The sequence below is a fragment of the Chaetura pelagica genome, unplaced genomic scaffold (assembly GCF_000747805.2).
Source record: "Chaetura pelagica isolate M959 unplaced genomic scaffold, ChaPel_1.0 scaffold420, whole genome shotgun sequence".
NCBI classification, from domain to species: Eukaryota; Metazoa; Chordata; class Aves; order Apodiformes; family Apodidae; genus Chaetura; species Chaetura pelagica.
Window position 1 is genome coordinate 67,010 of NW_009951919.1, and position 17,825 is coordinate 84,834.

Consider the following 17,825-nt stretch of genomic DNA (forward strand, 5'->3'; position numbering starts at 1 on the left):
GAAGAGCTCATAGAGGGGCAGGACCTACAGCTGAGCTGCAATGCAGACAACTACACCTACGAGAATCTACAGTGGTATCGGCTGAACCTCTCCAAGCTCCACGATGAGGAGGGCAACCCCCTCGTGCTGGACTGCAAGAATGTCCACCTCTATGCCACCAAGATGCAGGGCGAGCTGCACTTCCAGCCTGGCTCCAACTATGCAAGCTTGCTGCTCACCATCCCAAACATCTCCCTGGGCGAAGAGGGAGACTATGTTTGTGAGGTGCAGAACCGGAAGACTCGGGAGAAACACTGCCACAAGAATTACATCTCTGTGCAGGGTGAGGGTCCACAGGGCAGGCGGGAGTGACAGAGGAGAGCTGGTGCTCTTGCTGCTATCAGCTTCCCCAGGGGAAGCCACACAAGCAAGCTAAACTCCAGGTGGCAAAGGCAGGGCACCTGGGTTCTCGAGACACCCTTCAGCAGGGGTCAGAGACCCAGAGCCCCCAGGAACACAGATATTCTTTTGATCAATCAGTTTCCCGTTTTCCCCTCCTCCTCTTTGTGCTGCTCCTCCAGCCCTGGAGATCCCTCGCCTCCAGCAGAACCTGACAGACATTTGGGTGAACGTCAGCGACTCCATAGAGATGCGCTGTAAGGTGGACGGCAGCCACATTCCCAAAATCAGCTGGTACAAAGACGAGAAACTGGTGGAAGAAGTGTCAGGTACCATGGGCTGGGGGTGAATCAAAGGCATCATGTCTAGCAGCTGGAGAGCTGAACATTGGTAGAGTTCTGGGAGTTGCTGTGCCCGGGCGAAGGCACCTGTGCTCCAAATTGGCTGAACTCTTGTTTTAATCACGTTCTATCCCAGTTTGATGCAGCCTAGCTGGCAAAGTCTATGCCCTAGGGTCTCGCTCAGCACTGTCTGTGCATGTGCTCTCCAGCAGAGAGATAAATCATTCATTTTCTTACTCTCAGCCCGGTGCCTGGCATCTCTGCTGAAGCAGGAACCAACCCAGATCCCATGGAATGATCCAGGCATGCTGCAGAGAAAGGAACAGATCCTGCAGCTAATGCAGAGCTTGACACACCAGCTGGAGTGCCTGGGCACTGTCCCCATCCAGCATTGTCTGTGAGGGTTTTGTCCCCCCCATGCACTGCCTGGGGAAGGCCTCTCCAGGGTATTTCTGGGGCAATCAGGCCACAGAGGAAAGCCTCTACCAGCTGGTGTAATTTCATTCTGCCATCTAAAATTAACCAGCCAAAAAATAGGATCCTTATTTTGAGCCCAAATGAGTCCAGTAATTCCCACTCCCTGTGAGTGACCACCACAACCCTCCATGCCTTACAGGAATTGACCTGGCAGACTTCAACCAGAGGCTGAGCATCCAGAGGGTGAGGGAGGAGGATGCTGGGCTCTACCTGTGCAGCGTCTGCAACGCTAAGGGCTGTGTGAACTCCTCGGCCAGCGTCTCTGTGGAAGGTACCAGCAGCCACAACATCCCTGGGGACAAAGGGGTGGAGCAGGAGTGTGGCCAGGGTCCCATGCCTCTTCCCTGTGACACTAGGCAGCGGGAGGCAGTGAAAGCCTTGCTGGTGGCATGGTGTTCACACTGGAGGATCTGTAGTCCAGAGCATGTAGCTCAGGCAAACACACCCCCCTAGACTTCCCACATCCTGATGGAGGCCACAAGGGATGGCTGAGCTGGGGCACAGAATGGGAATCTCTGAAGCCATGATTTCCCTCCTGCCCCACAGGCTCTGATGACAGGACCAACGTGGAGATTGTCATCCTGATTGGGACTGGGGTTATTGCTGTTTTCTTCTGGATCCTCCTTATCCTCATCTTCTGTAACATCAAAAGGGTATGTGACTGTCTTTGTCCCAGGGCAGGGGAGGTGGCTTCATGGGGCTCAGGGCAGCACCATTGCTGTGATGTGGGACTGTATGACAGCATGCACTATAGGGAGGACATGGGGTGTTGCTTCAAGTGCTCTCACTGCCAAGGACAAAGTGCATAAGGGCTGTGGTAAAGGAGGTGACATGGAATGGCTTTGCTGGGGGAAGCAGGTCAAGGCAGGCAAAGAAACCAAATCCCCCTGCAGCCACTGCAGGGAGGGCATCTCCTCACCCTCTGTGTTGGCTGATTCCCACAGCCTGCCCATGCAGACATCAAGACAGGCTATCTCTCCATCATCATGGACCCTGGCGAGGTGCCCTTGGAAGAGCAGTGCGAGTACCTGCCCTATGATTCCAGCAAGTGGGAGTTCCCACGAGACCGCCTGCGCCTGGGTAAGCTGGGCCCCCTCCCTGCCACGGCGCTGCAGCCCGGCCTTCCACCAGCCTTTCAAACTCACCCTCCAGGCTTCTTAACACATCTCTGTGTGTTTAATGCCTTCTCTCTGCCTCAGGCTTCCCATCTTTTTCCCCAGATGTGTCTCTACAGCCCAGCTGTGCCTAGGAAATCTCTTTGGGTCTGACTACAGACAGGTCTGAGCCAACTATAAGCCCAGGTTCTCCCTGTGTACTCACACAGGCATCATTGAGACCAGCAGCCTCTGACCATGCTTTAAAACACATCCCCATATTCTCCAGTTGGCAATCTGGACAGAAAAGCCCAGTTCATGGCAGGTACCCTGAGTTCAGGACCCAGATTGCATCCATTATCCTCCTCATGCTGAGACACCCACCTGCAGTCTCCTTCCTCTGCCTGTGAGAGTTAAAAAGAGCTGCAGACGACCTCTGAAGCACAGAACATGGACAGTAGCTTTGGCTGCTTTGCTGCAAGGTGTCCCATTTACCTTTCCCACATGCTCTGCTCTAGGGCAGCAAACAGTCCCTCACTTCTGCAGGGCCATTTCCTTCCTCTGCTTTGTCCATGCCAACTTTGTCTCCATTCCTCCCATCATCCTGTCTCCTATTCTCACCAACAGAGCAAGCAGCCATTTGGGAAGGGCACATGTTCCACTCCTTCCTTTTCCTTCATGAGCTTATTTCTTTCTTCTTCCCATGGTTTCCTGTTGGTTTTTTGTGTTGTTGGAGGTTTTCTTCATTCCATTCTGCCCTGTGCTGCACCTGCCTTCTTTCACACTGCTCCCCTCCTTGCCCATAGGTAAAGTCCTGGGTCATGGTGCCTTTGGGAAGGTGGTGGAAGCATCAGCGTTTGGGATCAATAAAAGTAACAGCTGTGAGACCGTGGCAGTCAAAATGCTGAAAGGTATGTGGACAGTGAAACAGAATATGGAGCCTCTGTGGACAGCAAAGGATGAGGGATCTGTCAAGGAATGTCCATCCTGTAAATTCCTGTATTTTGCATAAGGCATTTTTTTAAGGCCCTGGAAAATGTTTCATCCTCCACAAGCACTCCTGGGTGCTTCTGCTTGAGCCAGTCCTGAGCTAGAGCAGAAGAGCTGGGGCCAGCCATTAAATGTATGGCTTCTTGGCGTCAACACAGTTGATCCCCTTGGCCTCCCCTTGTGGATACTTTCACCCCATTCAGCTGCACTAGGAGGCAAGTGGCAGAGCAGACAGCAGGAAATTGAGGAACTCGGCTTTTAAGGAAGTTGAGCTCTCTGCAAAGGCAAAGAATGAGATTTGTCTCAAAGGAAGAAGAATCCAGAGCCCCTTTTTGGCAGGCCACTGAAGGAAGTGTTGCTCCCAATTGCCTTCTTCCAAATGTGCCTGTATTTCATGTTTATGGGCCAGGTTCAGAGCTGGGTAAGGAGGCAGGTTGCAGCTCTTACCTAGATCTGAGGGCTGAATTGGCTTTGCACCCAAAGCCTGGTCAACTCAAGGTGAGATTTTAAGCTTTTATGGCCACACTTTCAAACAGGCATCCAGAGCATTATTCTGTAATTTGGCACCTAAGCAAAATGCTGAGGCAGTCTCTGGCCAGCAGTGGCTTGTATATAGAAACAGAATCATGGCTCATCTCAGCAGCACTTACTGCAAGTGTACAGATGATTTGCCCAGCAATTGTAGAGGGAAGCCTGGTCATGCAAGGTTGCTTTGCAGTCCTTTGAGGTATGGCTGTCACCTGGCCCATCAGCTGCAGCTCAAGAGGATGCTTCTTTCTCTTAGACTTTACAAACTCTCAAGTAAAGCAAAATGCATATGGGGAAGTAGGGAAGTATGAAAAAGGCACCAAAAAAACAGAGAACAAACCCTGAGGGTAAAACAGAGAATCAAGAGTTGGTGTAAATTAGGCACTCAGAGGGAAAACCCCACATGTTACAGCAGGGATACTGGGAGCACAGATAACACTCTGACATTTCATATGGAAACAGGTAATAACAAACTGTACCAGGGCTTTGGGGTCACAGCCTCCTGAGCAAGACTTACATTAACACTTCGCTAAGAGAAGGGTAGCAAGTGTCAGGGAAAAGCTGTGAGATGTCATGACGTGATCTGTGTGTTTCCAGAGGGAGCTACAGCCAGTGAGCACAAGGCACTGATGTCAGAGCTGAAGATCCTCATTCATATTGGGAATCACCTCAACGTGGTGAATTTGCTGGGTGCCTGTACCAAACCCAATGGTAAATATGCCAGGGCAAGCAGCTGTGCCTGCTCGCACAGATCAGTGCTTGTCCCCTCTGTCCTTTCTGCTGGCCACATGTGTGACCACAGAGACACGTGGGGATGCTATCAGAGAGTCTGTGTGCACTTAAGACAGGTGCCACAGCTCAGCAAGGCTGCACATAATACAAGTCAGGGCAAATTCTGACCATCCCAAGCCCTTACCTCTCCCCTTTGGTGTCTTCCCACCAGGTCCGCTCATGGTTATAGTTGAGTTCTGCAAGTATGGAAACCTCTCCAACTACCTGCGGACCAAGCGGGAAGGATTCAGTCCTTACAGGGTAAGTAGCCTCCTTTGCCCTTAGGGATCTGTCCCATGTCTCTGAAAGGAAGACATGTAGCCTGAAATGTGATCTGACAGTGGGACAAAGACACCCTCTGTCGAGCAGTAGAACAGCTTCACACAGTGATCTTGGTTCATGTGCACATTAGGGAAGTAACTTCTTTCCGCAGTGGAAGACAGGAGCTTTCAGGCCAGGTCTAAGAAGAGGAAAAGACTGTGCAGCTTATGGGTGCAGGGGTTACAGTGTGTGTAGCCTGCTGAGGGTTTTGTTTTGGTTTCCTTGTCAGGAGAAGTCTTCCAGGCTGCGTATTCAGGTCCAGTCCATCGTGGAGGCAGTGAGAGCAGACAGGAGGAGTCGCTCTGGGACTAGCGACAGCGCCATCTTCACCCGCTTCCTGATGCACAAGAGCCCGCCGGCGCAGCCCTTCCAGATCCAGGAAGGTAAACTCCAGCCTCAGCAGTGCCCCCTCACCTGGCTCACCAGAACTATGCCAGACCTGGCCACCCTGGGGGGTGAGGAGGGCATGACAGGCCTGGGACCCAGCCTTGGAGCTGATGACTCCACTGTTGCCCTGAACAGGGCTATTAGTCATTTGTTGTCTCATGTAATAGACTCTCAAAACCCAGAAAGGAGGATTAAATCCCTTTGGATTATTTTTTTTTGGCTCAAGAGAGAAGTATTGGCGGTATCTCAGTGGGTTCTTCCTAGGACAGGAACAATGAGCTGACCTTCAAAGTCCCCTCCAGCCCTGTTCCCCACAACTCTCTCTGACTGATGTGTGCTGGAGGCTGGACTCCTCCTCCTCACACTTGAGCAGGTTCCTGCCATGTGTTTTCAGCCACTTCATCAAAAAACCCTCAGGGGGAGTGGGGGAGTGGGTAGTTACTCCAGTTAGCACTGAGGAGTAGCTGCATCTCACCAAGAGGCTGGTTGTATCCTGCAGTCCTGGAGAGGGGCAAGGACAAGACTGCTCACTGTCTAATCATTTTATTGTACTCCTGGACAGTGGATGACTTGTGGCAAAGTCCCTTGACAATGGAAGACCTGATCTGCTACAGCTTCCAAGTAGCACGTGGCATGGAATTCCTGGCATCCCGAAAGGTGAGTTCACCCTTTCCTTCACTTCCCTCTTTTGTGTGTGCTTGACCAGCAAAGGCCTGTCTACACAAGTGGCACACGGAGAGATTCAGTGATCTGCCTCACACTCCTCAGGAAGTCTGAGGTTGCCCTGTGAGCACAAAGATAGAAATTAGTCCTCTTGCATTTCATCCTCTCCTTAATCACCTCCTTTTGAAATTTTTCATCTTTAGCTCCTTCCCATTTCCATCATTTCCCTACTACAGCTCAGGTTCATGAGGCAGGGGGTGCTCTGCACTCTCTGAGTGTGGTTTCTGTCCCTCTGATTTTGCCCCTCCCTCTTGGTGTGCCCTCAGTGCATCCACAGAGACCTGGCAGCTCGCAACATCCTGCTGTCCGAGAACAACGTGGTGAAGATCTGCGACTTCGGCCTGGCCCGGGACATCTACAAGGACCCCGACTATGTCAGGAAAGGCAGTGTGAGTGCCATCTTCCCAAACTCTATACAGATTAGGCCACCTTGACATATTCATAAACTACTCTGGGGATGGAATAAATTGAGGAAAAGATGAAAAAGGATGAGTGGAACCACTTGTGTGGCTAGAACCAGGAACCATTGGCCCAGTGGTGTGTGTGCTGTTCTCCTCCACCAGCAGACTTCTGTCTCCTTCCTTCTGCCCCTCAGCCTCTCAAGAACTTTTTCTTCTTTCTTTATACTCTTTCCTCCCCCTTTTAGTGTCTCCATCCCTCCTTCTGGCCTAACCAAACATCGACTCCTCCATGGAGAGAGGACCAGGGCTGTTGGCTCTAGTTTACTTTCATCCAGTTGCTGTAAGAAGGGTTGTCCTGGGACATGTCGCTGACTGAATGCTTGTGCCTTCCCTCTTCCTCCTGCAGGCCCGTCTTCCACTGAAGTGGATGGCTCCAGAAAGCATCTTTGACAAGGTCTACACTACCCAGAGTGACGTCTGGTCCTTTGGGGTCCTTCTCTGGGAAATCTTCTCACTAGGTGAGTGCTAATAAGGGTCACATGCTGCTGAGGAAGACCTCTCTTCCCATGTAGCAGCTTGGTGGGTAAGTCTGTGCAGAAGGCCCTGATGCTCTGAAGCACCTTTCAGGAGTGCGTATGAGAAGTGACCACACCTACCAGTGTTTTGGGAGGGAGAGCAGTCTCAGAAGGACTGGTTTCTGATAGCACATGTCACATTTCCACGCTTCTTCAAACCTCTTTTAGGGGCATCTCCATACCCTGGAGTCCAGATCAATGAGGAGTTCTGCCAGAGACTCAAAGATGGTACCAGAATGAGAGCCCCAGAGTATGCCACAGCAGAAATGTGAGTCAGAAACCCTACAAATCCCAGCACTGGTCAGAGCAGAGCCCTCTGTGGGATGGTAGAAACATCCCAGATCCCAGCATAGGGCAGGACCGGCCCCTCTGTGCAATGCAAAGACCTTTCAGCCAGGGTGGGGGACCAGCCAACACCTCCTTCACTCCAGGCAGCTGCCTGAAGGCCAAGCCAGATGGGTTGGAGTCATAGCTATCTAGGTACCCTTGCATACCCACAGTGGGATGGGTCTGTTAGTGGGCAACATGCTTTCCTGCTCTGAAGGGTATCCGAAGTGTCTGATTTAGCTCTTTATGCACAGTATATTCAGTGCATAATGAACCAACACCCTTCCAGCAGGTCCACGTGGCCAATGTGCTGGGGAGTGCCTAGCTTTCCTTCCCAGTGCAGGTACATGGTGTCCCAGCAGGCACCACATGGGTGGGAGCTGCAGAGTGGGGTAGGAGGGGTATAAAACCAGCATCTCTTCTTGGCAGTTACCGTATAATGCTGAGCTGCTGGCATGGTGATCCCAAGGAGAGACCAACTTTCTCTGACCTGGTGGAGATACTGGGGAACCTTCTTCAGGAAAATGTCCAGCAGGTGAAAACCTCCCTATGTCCCTGCTCAGCTTCATGCAGCTCTTTCTTCTCCCACCACTAACTTCCTCCCTGTGCCCTCCTCTGACCCCCTTGCTAGTGCAATACCTTTACGTAGACCAAAGGATAACATGGCGTTTCCTGGATCACAGAGGTCTGTTTCCCAGAGCTACTGGAGAGCTCATTTCTGTGGTAGCCCTCTCACTGTGTCCTAATATAGCTCCACTCCTTGCACAGTGAATACCCTCTCAGTCGTCATTAGTATTTCCATCCTAATCCCCAGATGATTATTTGAAATTTTTCAGCTGAGTCAAGGTCCTGGCACTCCTGCTTCCCACATGCCTGCATAATGAAAACCAGGACTTCATTGGGGTTTCTGAAACTCTGTCCTCAGATCTAAATGTCAGGGCCATGTGAACCAAACAACTGTGTCATTTCAGCAGTCAGATAAACTCATTTCTCTGAAACTATTACTAATCACTGCCATGCAGTAACTCACCAGGACTTTAAACTTGCAATGAGCTTGCAGCTCTGTTTTTAACATGTTCTTGATGTTCCATTTCATAAGATGATAGCTAAGTGCTTACATATGGGCATTGTGTCTTTGTGACGTCCCTGATTTTAACCTTTCAGCACTGGATCCCAGCACAGACATGACTAAGCTACAGTGACGTGGCTCTGGAGCACAGGGCTTTGTGCATTTACACTACAGAGCCACCAGTGCAGTAGGACTGGGTTGTTTTCCTGCTCACACACCCCTCATGTACCTACAACACTCACAGCTTCTTAATACAGAGGGCACAGAAATCTCCAGCCAGGTATTTTGTCCCAGAGAAACAAAGACAAACCAGCAATTTTCCTCCCCAGCTCTGACACCTTCTGCTTGTAGTGCCCTGTCTTGTGGGAAAGCTCTCCCCTTCTTGTAAGGCCACTCACTGTTCTTCCTGCCAGGAAGGGAAGGATTACATCCCACTGAACGACTCTCACAGCTCAGAAGATGATGGCTTCTCCCAGGTGCCTTCCTCTGCCCAGCAAAACTCAGATGAAGAGGACTTTGACATGAGGATACGCTGCCACAGCCTAGCAGCAAGGTGATTCCTCTCTGGAAAGGGCAGAGAGCCCAGCAGGCAGCCTGAGCTGTAAGGCAGCCTGAGGGATATGGGGTGAACCCAGTAGCAAGAGGCTGGAAAAATCCCAGGTGATCAGGTGTGATCCAAGCATTTTGGGCCAGAGCACCTTGCTTATAAAAGCAAATTCACTTTCCTTTGCTGATGAGAAAGAGCCCTTGATGAAAGAGCCTATGGATTCCTTCTTCTGCCTCCAGCCACATTGCCCTTGCATCACGTCCCACTAAAGGCATCCTGGCCCACCAGGTAGATGTGGAAAGAAGGTGCCAGCTGCCCTTCTGCTAGTGCAGGAGCTTCATCCTATCTGTTCCTAACTAACCCAAACAATTAGGTCTGGGCTTCTTATCTCTGGAGAACTGTGATTGTGTGATGCCTGGGACATCACACGTGGCCTTACTCTGCTTATCCAGAGTGGAGAGAGAATCCAGGCCTGATTCAATCAGGAAGTCTGGGTGCTCCCCACTGCAGAAGAAGTATGGGGTTAAGAGGCCTAAGGTGACCCTATTGCTCCCCCAAAATCCCCCATTTGGGGCATCTGCCTCCCTGCATACTTTGGTTGCAGAGAGGGGAGGCTGAGCTCAGGTCGTGTGTATCGAGGACACTGACTGTTGGTTTTACTGAATACAGTGTGTTTCTGTCAGCAGATACTACAACTGTGTCTCATTCCCTGGTTGTTTGACGGGAGGAAATCAGATCAGGTGTCCATCCAGGATAAAGACATTTGAAGAGTTTCCCATGACACATACAATGTACAAGGCACACCCGGTGAGTAGCACCTGATTGGGGTTGAGCAGGGTGCAAAGAAATGTTCAGCTGTTTCCTGACACCTTTGCTGTTAAGATCGTGGAAGGAGGATCACTCCTATCTAATGTCAGTCTGTCCATGTCATTCCTGTTCAGTCTGTCCAGTCCTGTGCACATTGATTTCTCCACCTGGCACACAGGGATTTCTCTACAGCACAGCTCATACTGTCTGAATGTGAAATAGGGAGGTTAGATCTACAAGCAAGGACTATAAAGGACCTCAGAGAAGAGGTCCTGCTCTTCACCCTTCTCAAATCTGTAAACATGGCCTGGTTAAGCATATTGAAATCCAGCCACATCTAGGTAATCCAGAGTACTTGTCTTCACCTCCCCTATCTTGACCCACATGGCAGTGTGAGGTAGGAGCCTTCCCAGCCTCTCTGAACTGGACTGGTATCGTCTAGAGTGATAAAACTTAAGTCATCCCCTTAGTCTCAGAGGAAAATCTCAACACAGATTTGATGATAATCTATCTTCCAAGCAGGGAGCACTCTCTTTTTTTTTTTCCTCAAAGCGGCACTGAACTGCACAGACAAATCCTACCTTTGTATGTACTGTTTTTAAGAAGGTGCTTAAGCAAATCAATTCCAGAAAGGCCATGGAGCATGCTGGTAAATTGCCCCTGCTCCTCTTTTCCCATCACAGCCACACATGATCCCATCTCCTGAAATATTATCTCATCTTCTCTCATCTGGAATTCTGCTTCCAGTTCTGGGCTCCCCAGTTCAAGAGACACAGGGAACTACTGGAGAGAGTCCAGGAAAGGGCAACAAAGATGACTGGGGAATTAGAGCATGTCCCTTACCATGAAAGGCTGAGACAGCTGGGGCTGTTTAGCCTGGAGAAGAGAAGACTGAGGGAAGACCTTATAATGTCTATAAATATCTAAAGGGTGGGTGCGAGGAGGGTGGAGCCAGGCTCTGTTCAGTAGTTCCCAGTGACGAGACAAGGGGCAACAGGCACAAGCTGGAACAGAGGAAGTTCCATTTAAGTATGGGAAAAAACATACTTGCCATGAGGGTGAAAGAGCCCTGGGACAGGCTTCCCAGGGAGGCTGTGGAGTCCTCTGCTCTAGAGATATTCAAGACTCCCCTGGATGCAGTCCTGAGTAATGTGCTCCAGGGGATCCTGCTTTAGTGGGGCAGTTGGACTAGAAGATCTCTAGAGGTCCCCTCCAACTCTGACAAATCTGTGATTCTGTGAATGATCCCTCCTGCCTTCCCACTCTGATCAGCTGACAGGGACGTTACTGATAACTCCTGTTGCTTCCTTCCAGGACAATCAAACAGACAGTGGGATGGTTCTGGCATCTGAGGAATTTGAGAGGATAGAAAACCGACACAGAAAAGAAGGTGGATTCAGGTACTACTTAAAAGTCCAGCCACACAGACCTCCCTGCTGCCAGATGCAGCGAGACCAGCAGGCAGCTCTTGGTGTCTCTCTGTAGGGTTTGCCTCTTGGGGCTCTCTCAGCAGGCCGTGGGCCCTGAGCCAAGTAAGTCCATGCACACATTAACAAGAGGCAAAACACATGAAGAACAGACCTGCCTGTTGCTTCCTAGGGTTTAAACTATGCACATTCTGCTGATCAAAACATGTTCCACAGACCGTGAGAATGTGTCTGTTGACATAAGGAGGCACAGTGGAATAATGGTGTTAATAAGACTCTAAATGCTTACTGACATTTTCTGATGAAATGTGTCAGGGATTGTTTGAGCTGTGGTAGGTGGGATGGGTGGAAACTAGGTGGCTGTTACCTCCCTCCCCAGGCCCTGATGTGGCATTGCAGAGGTGGTACAGGCCTTAGGACTTCACTCAAGCTGGTACTGAGCAGGTCAAGCTGGCACTCTTGGGGCTGAGGATGCTACAGATGGTTATGTCCTTGCCCCAGACTTGGGACACTCATCTCTGCTTGGTACCTGAGCAGGCTGGGACCTTGTCTCCATGACGGTGTGTTGAGTGAACCATGTCAGTTTATGTGTAGGCAAGGCCAGTCCCAAGCCTCTTCCTCAGCTTCTCTGCCCCCCAGCATCAGATCAGACTGGTCATTGTCTTGTCCCTTAGCCATAGCCCTGTGGCCTCTCTGCTGTTGTATCTGAATGTCTCCTGCTTCTTGTCCTCTTTTTCTAAGGCATGTTCCTATCGTCTCCTACACTATGCGCTACCTGCTGTCCTGTCTCCTGGAAAACACTGCCCTTAAACCTCTCCTTAAATGTGTCCCTGCCCTTGCTCTTGTGACTTCTTGCTAGTCACCTGGTGTTGGCAGGCACTGAGATGGGGTTGCTGATTTCCTCCCACATCTTCTTAATTAACTTCCTTTGTTTCCTTTCCCCCATCCTGGCTGTTGGTTTGTATCACTTTCACTTACTCCTGCCAGCTCTAGAAGCAATTGGGTCGATGTCGCTTGTTTCTCCTTGCTCAATGAGGCCCCAACACTTCCCTGGGCTTCTCAGAGGTGCCTAGAAGAGTGAAATAGCTTTGTCACTGAGTTATGTGCAGATTGTTCACAAAACATATGGGCTGTGTTTAGGTTTAGAACAAGACCTGGTGCACTTTGAGATGGAGGCGTAGGTCCATTCCTAACCCTGCCTCTGCCCTGGTGTTTCCTGAAATTGGGATCTCTCTATGCAGGACAGAGTCTTCCCAGGAGTGCCCAGACTGATCTCCTGTGTCTCTCTCCCTTGCAGCAGTAAAGGGCCCAGCCGAACTGCGGAGCTGCCAGGGGAACAGCCGGAGCTGCGGGGCAGGTGTCGGCCGTCATACGGGGCCCAGGTGGGAGGCCAGACTTTTTACAACAGTGAATACGGGGAGCTGTCAGAACACTCAGAGGACGGCAGCTGCACCCCACCTGGAGAGGGGGCCAGTCCCCCCACTCTCCACACTTCCTTCTTCTCTGAGCAGTACTAAGGGTGTCAGGCCCGGAGGCGCCTGCCGGGGCACCCGCCCTCACCCTCCAGGCGCATCATCAGGGTCACTCAGAGCTTCTCCTTCCACATACACCCAACTCCAGCAGGGAACCTACCCCGAATGGATGGGGAACACCAGTGTCCTTGGAACCACAGCACGATGGCCCACGCGTCACCTCCAGGTGCAGCTTCCCTGCACGGGGACTGGAGAGAGTGCCTGCTGATTCCTCACATTTCTCTTTTCCCTGTGGCTCAGACAGATGCATCCTGCTGGCAAGTGGGTGCCTGTGCTCAGCACCACAGCACCTTCTGCTGAGCATCCAGCCTCCGCTCGCATCAGCTTCCCATTCAGAAAGCCCATTTCAGGTCAGATATAAATAGATCTGTCTTAGTCTCCAGTTTCTTCCTGGTGTGCAGCCTGAATGTTTTTCCTTAGATTGCTTCCTCCTCCTCTCCTCATGATGTCAGCTGCTGAGCTGTGGAGCAGAATCAAAGGGAAGAAATCCCTAGTGGTATTAGCAGTGAGAGCAGGACAGTTTAAAGAAATGTATTAAGAGATCCTGAGGGATCTTCATAAATGTTCATGCACAGTGTTCATTCTGGGTAGGTGCCAGCCTCTCCATCTCCGCTGCAAGCAACACCCACACCCCTCTCATCTCTGCTGGGGAGAAAGCCATCAATCTGCCTTATCACCAGGATTTTTTTAGCTATCTCAACACAGCTAGAGCTGAGTAGGTCATCAGCTGATGGCTAGAGTCCTTCCAGTGAGATAAACAGCAACTCTTTTTGCAAACCAGGGTTTTACATACTCTGTGCTGAGAGCAGATTACTCAAAGGTCTGCTGCTCTTGCCTTCCCCATTTCCCAGAGCAGCACTGAGATCATTTGTTGCTCAAGTGAGAAATTAAAGCAAAGCTGTGTTAATTTCAGCTGGCTTCTAAAGGTAAAAATGGTTTGTTTGCTGGGAGGAAAAGGATCAAAGTGGTAGGGAGTGAAATGTTTATTTTCAAGTTGCTGCAAGGGGTTTTGGAAACAATGGAAGGAACAGAGCTCCAGCGATGAGGTGTCCTGGGCTGCATCCGCTTGTATGTTGGCATCACTGATGGAGGGCAACACCTGGCCAGGGTTCAAGCCTCAGTTCTCCTGGATGGACAGTTCTGCACCACGACGTTTCCTGTCACCTTAGTTCCCTGACTCTAAGGAGGCACCCTCTGCCCAACAGGCTCCCCTCCGGTTTCTGTTGCAGAGCAACCAGCATATGGTGTACCTGTCTCTGGAGGACTGAGAAACGTGCTGTGGAAACACCTCATCACTTGGGCCTTTTCTTTCTGAAAGACACCACGTGAATTCAGAGCTTTGGGGAACTTCTTCAGCCCCTCTCTACGGATTTCTGTGCTGCTGTCTCACCACTTCCCACCTATTTCTTTCTATCCTGCTCACAATCCAAGAGCTCAGCCACAGAGCATGGTTACGTCACTGTCGAAGGAGTCTGGATGAAGAAGCTCGTCTGAACAGCTTGTCACCATCTCTTCTCCCACATGCCCATGGCTGGCAGAGCTCCTTGCACCAGAACATCTCAGTACTGGGGAGTTTCTGCTTGTGAGCCACACCTTTGTGCACAGACCCAAGGGTTTGGACTTTTAAAATTGTGTTTCCTGTCAGACATACTGCTTTCCCAAACTGCATTTCTTTTCCAGCAGAGGGTTTTATGTGTTTCCTGACGTGAGCCTGTGAGTCCTTATGGGTGACTTTCCCAAGTCTTAATTATAGTTCTCCACACAAGTGTAATAGTGAGATTTATTTAGAACATGGGAAAAACACACCTGTCATTCAGATTCTCCAAGCCCGTGCAGAGTGTCCAATGTTCCCCTCCCTTTTTGTGTTAGCAGGATGACATGGCTGTGATTTCCGTGGCAAAAAGAGGCACAAAACCAGACCAGCTTGAGCCAAATTGGCTCAGGACATGGAATTGGAAACTGCATGTGACAATGAATTCCCTGACTTCTACTGGTGTCCCCTGAAGTTGCCAGAAATTTAAGCATCTTTAAGTAATTGTTATGACTCGGTAAGAATCCTCTGGCAGGAGATGCTGGAGAGCCAGGCCAAAGAAGTAGGATAGCCAGTGGGGTGTAGGCCAGGCCAAGTTCTCTTGCCCTCATCTTGCCCTCATTTTTGAAATGATGGTTCCCTTGACAGAAACAAGGCTGCATGTGCCCCTTGCTGCTGGGGGTCTCCACCAGCGTTCGCGTGGGTGGAAGGTGACAGATGACAGCTAAATTCTGCTCAGTTGGTGTAATGTGCATCCATCACACAGGGTCTCTTGCTTCCAGTGCTTCACAAACAGTTCTCTGGCTGGAAATGCAGCTCCATCTGAGAGAGGGCTGAAGAAAGAGGCCTATAAATTAAATAATAGTTGAAGAAACAGAATTCCAAAGTAGTTGCAAGTCATTGTCCACATGTGTGGGATAGAAATGTACCATGAAAGCCTGACACTTGCAGGGCACGGACAGGCACTCAGCAGAAAGGGGAGAGAGGCATCTGAGCATCCTGGCTGGCTGTCAGCACTCCCAACCAGCCAGGGCAGCTGCACTTTGTCTCTAGGTTCAGCTGTAAATTGCTCACAAGCATCCTTGTGGAGAAGGATTACTTCATCAGAGCCATTCTTAACGATCCCCTGCTTTACTCTGGGGAGAGCACTGGTGTGATATCTGAGTTTTGAACACTCAAATAATTAAGCTCCATAGGCATTTATTTTCTCTCTTTTGCATCATCTTGATGATGGGGGGGGAGGGGGGTGTTGTGTGGAATCAGATCTGATTGTATCTGCACCAGCAGCATTGCATGAACAATGCAGCCGTGATCCGACGAGACGCTGGCCCCTCTTCAGACACTCCTGCTGCTGAAGAGCAATTTGTAGTATGGGATAGTGAAGAGCTGTTGACACAATTGCACCTTCACTCTCTTAAAAGTATACTAAAATTAGAATATACAAACCTGATACCCTTCCCCACATTCTTACGTTATTTCTGGCAATTTTTTTATAGTCTCCAGATAAGCATGAGCATTAAATGAAGCTGGTATGTTTTGGTTTGAAGATGTGAGGCAACAGTGTTGTCTGTCTTTCCACAGCAACAAGGGAGTATTTCAATTTTTGAAACCCAGGGTTCGATGATTGTGCCTGCTCTGTTCACAATGCACTCTCTGTGGTGTTTTGTTTGGGCTTTTTACTGGAACTCAACATTGAAGCTAAGCTATTTATCATCATCTTCCTTTAAAATGTCTGTTCCTGCTCTATGCAGAGTCTCATTTTTCCTTGCAAAGTGTTGGTATTGAGAGGACATTCCTCCCTCATGAAAACAGTGTTGGGTCCCCTACTTGCAAATACACGTGTCTCTAAAGAAAAAACCATGTATCAAGTAACACTTCATTTATATGGCAATATTTTAACCTGGTACCTGTTGTTGCTACAGCAGCAGTCAATGTTTCAGTGGGCTGCCTTTGAAGCAAGTAGGTTACAATATGGGTTATGTGTGAGTACAAAAGTGTGGTCTGTGTGAGTGAGTGTTTTGTGGATGAGTGTGTGGGTGTTTGCATGTGAGTTTTTCCTACCAGTGAGTGTGAGTGTTTATAACTCACGTTGAGTCTTGTCTCTGGAAGTTCACGGTTATATATCAAACCAGTTAGAACACTGCTTTCTTTCCTCTCCTCCTATAGTACTTGTTATCCTTTGTCATTAAGAGTTTTGTTGTAATATCTAAATGTGAAAATGAATAAAGTCATAACTGGCAGCTGCTCTCTGGTTCCTGGAGGCCACGGCTGCCCTCACTGCTCCCCACGCAGCACCGGGCAGCACGACTCCGGCCCAAACAATTAGCACACTTTAGCTTTGTTATTTTTACTTCGGTGTCCCTTTGCATTTCCCTGCATCCTCTAGGAAACAGCTGCCCTTTGTGGCATTTCCATCCAGGATGAAACTCTGCTCTTTTCTCATGGCAAAGCCGGATACACTTGGGTCCAGCTTGCTGACAGCAGCCGGTGGCACCGCGCTCAGCCCTTCGCCCCGCTGCCCATCTGCCCTAGAGCCGAGACCCTTCCTCGCCATCTCGCCCTCGGGGGTCTGTGTGTCCCTGGAGGGGTCTGTGGGTGCCCGGAGGGGTCTGTGGGTGCCCAGGGCCCCGGGACCCCTTCCCCTCGGTGCTGGCAGCTGGTGCCGTGTCCAGCCCAGCCGCTGGCAAGAGCAGCCAAAAGGGCCTTTTAACTCTCCCCAGCCCGGGACCTGCCTGTCTGGGGAATGAGGAGATGGAAGCTGCTCCTCTCCTGCCTCCCAGCCCACCCGCTGTGGCCCGTGTGTGGCACAGAGCGACCGCAGGGATGGGCCCGTGTGTGCAGGGAGCTGGGCCGGGCAGCCTGGCCATCTCCCGCAGGAACAGCCTGGGCAAAACGGAAAGCAGCCTTTGCTTGTAGTCAGAAAAGGGAACTGGGAAGTCACTGGCTGGGCCCCTCTGCTTCTGACAGGGCCAGTGGGTGTTTCCTCAGTGCTTTGGGACTCTTCTCTGAAGGTCACTGCGTGAATAGCAAGGAATCCTTCGGGTCTGGTCCTCCCCGGGTGTTTGCCGAGTCCTGCCCTCTGGCTGGGTTGAAAGGCTGGGTGAAGTGTTGCAGGGCCACTGATGGCACGAGGTTTCACACTCCGTATTTACCAAGAAGGGCAAAATAAATGTGAAAAGGTCATTTCCTGGATTGTATTGACATTTCTATAGAGCTTTTCATAAACAGCTTCTCAGATAATTTTACAGAGCCACATGCTACTCACCCGTAGGTCCATTCTCGGAGCAGGTTTGCAAGCACATGCACACCCACCCACACACACACACCCACACACAGACACCCCCCTCTCCTCCCCCCCCGGGAGCAGTGGGGCTGGACACACAGACACACATGCAGACACACACACACAGAGACACACATAGACAAAGACACAGACACACACACACAGACACACACATAGACAAAGACACAGACAGACACACACATACACAAAGACACACACACACAGACACACACATAGACAAAGACACAGACACACACACACAGACACACACATAGACAAAGACACAGACACACACACACAGACACACACATAGACA

At 50.4% G+C, this 17,825-nt stretch overlaps 1 protein-coding gene across 1 annotated transcript in view; it reads left to right on the forward strand.

Moving 5' to 3' along the window:
- The window catches only part of FLT4 (fms-related tyrosine kinase 4), a 22,730-nt gene extending 9,622 nt beyond the window's left edge, over positions 1-13,108 (forward strand). The window contains exons 9-26 of the mRNA XM_009995076.1: positions 1-322; positions 561-707; positions 1,336-1,467; positions 1,743-1,849; positions 2,141-2,276; positions 3,097-3,201; positions 4,406-4,519; positions 4,752-4,840; positions 5,130-5,283; positions 5,850-5,944; positions 6,277-6,399; positions 6,818-6,929; positions 7,155-7,254; positions 7,743-7,848; positions 8,796-8,935; positions 9,616-9,736; positions 11,051-11,136; positions 12,461-13,108. The exon at positions 1-322 is cut by the window's left edge and continues 1 nt beyond it. Of these exons, the coding sequence (XP_009993378.1) occupies positions 1-322; positions 561-707; positions 1,336-1,467; positions 1,743-1,849; positions 2,141-2,276; positions 3,097-3,201; positions 4,406-4,519; positions 4,752-4,840; positions 5,130-5,283; positions 5,850-5,944; positions 6,277-6,399; positions 6,818-6,929; positions 7,155-7,254; positions 7,743-7,848; positions 8,796-8,935; positions 9,616-9,736; positions 11,051-11,136; positions 12,461-12,680 (2,409 nt within the window). The 3' untranslated portion in view covers positions 12,681-13,108. The remainder of the gene's footprint in view (positions 323-560; positions 708-1,335; positions 1,468-1,742; positions 1,850-2,140; positions 2,277-3,096; positions 3,202-4,405; positions 4,520-4,751; positions 4,841-5,129; positions 5,284-5,849; positions 5,945-6,276; positions 6,400-6,817; positions 6,930-7,154; positions 7,255-7,742; positions 7,849-8,795; positions 8,936-9,615; positions 9,737-11,050; positions 11,137-12,460) is intronic.
- Positions 13,109-17,825: the final 4,717 nt, after the last annotated feature.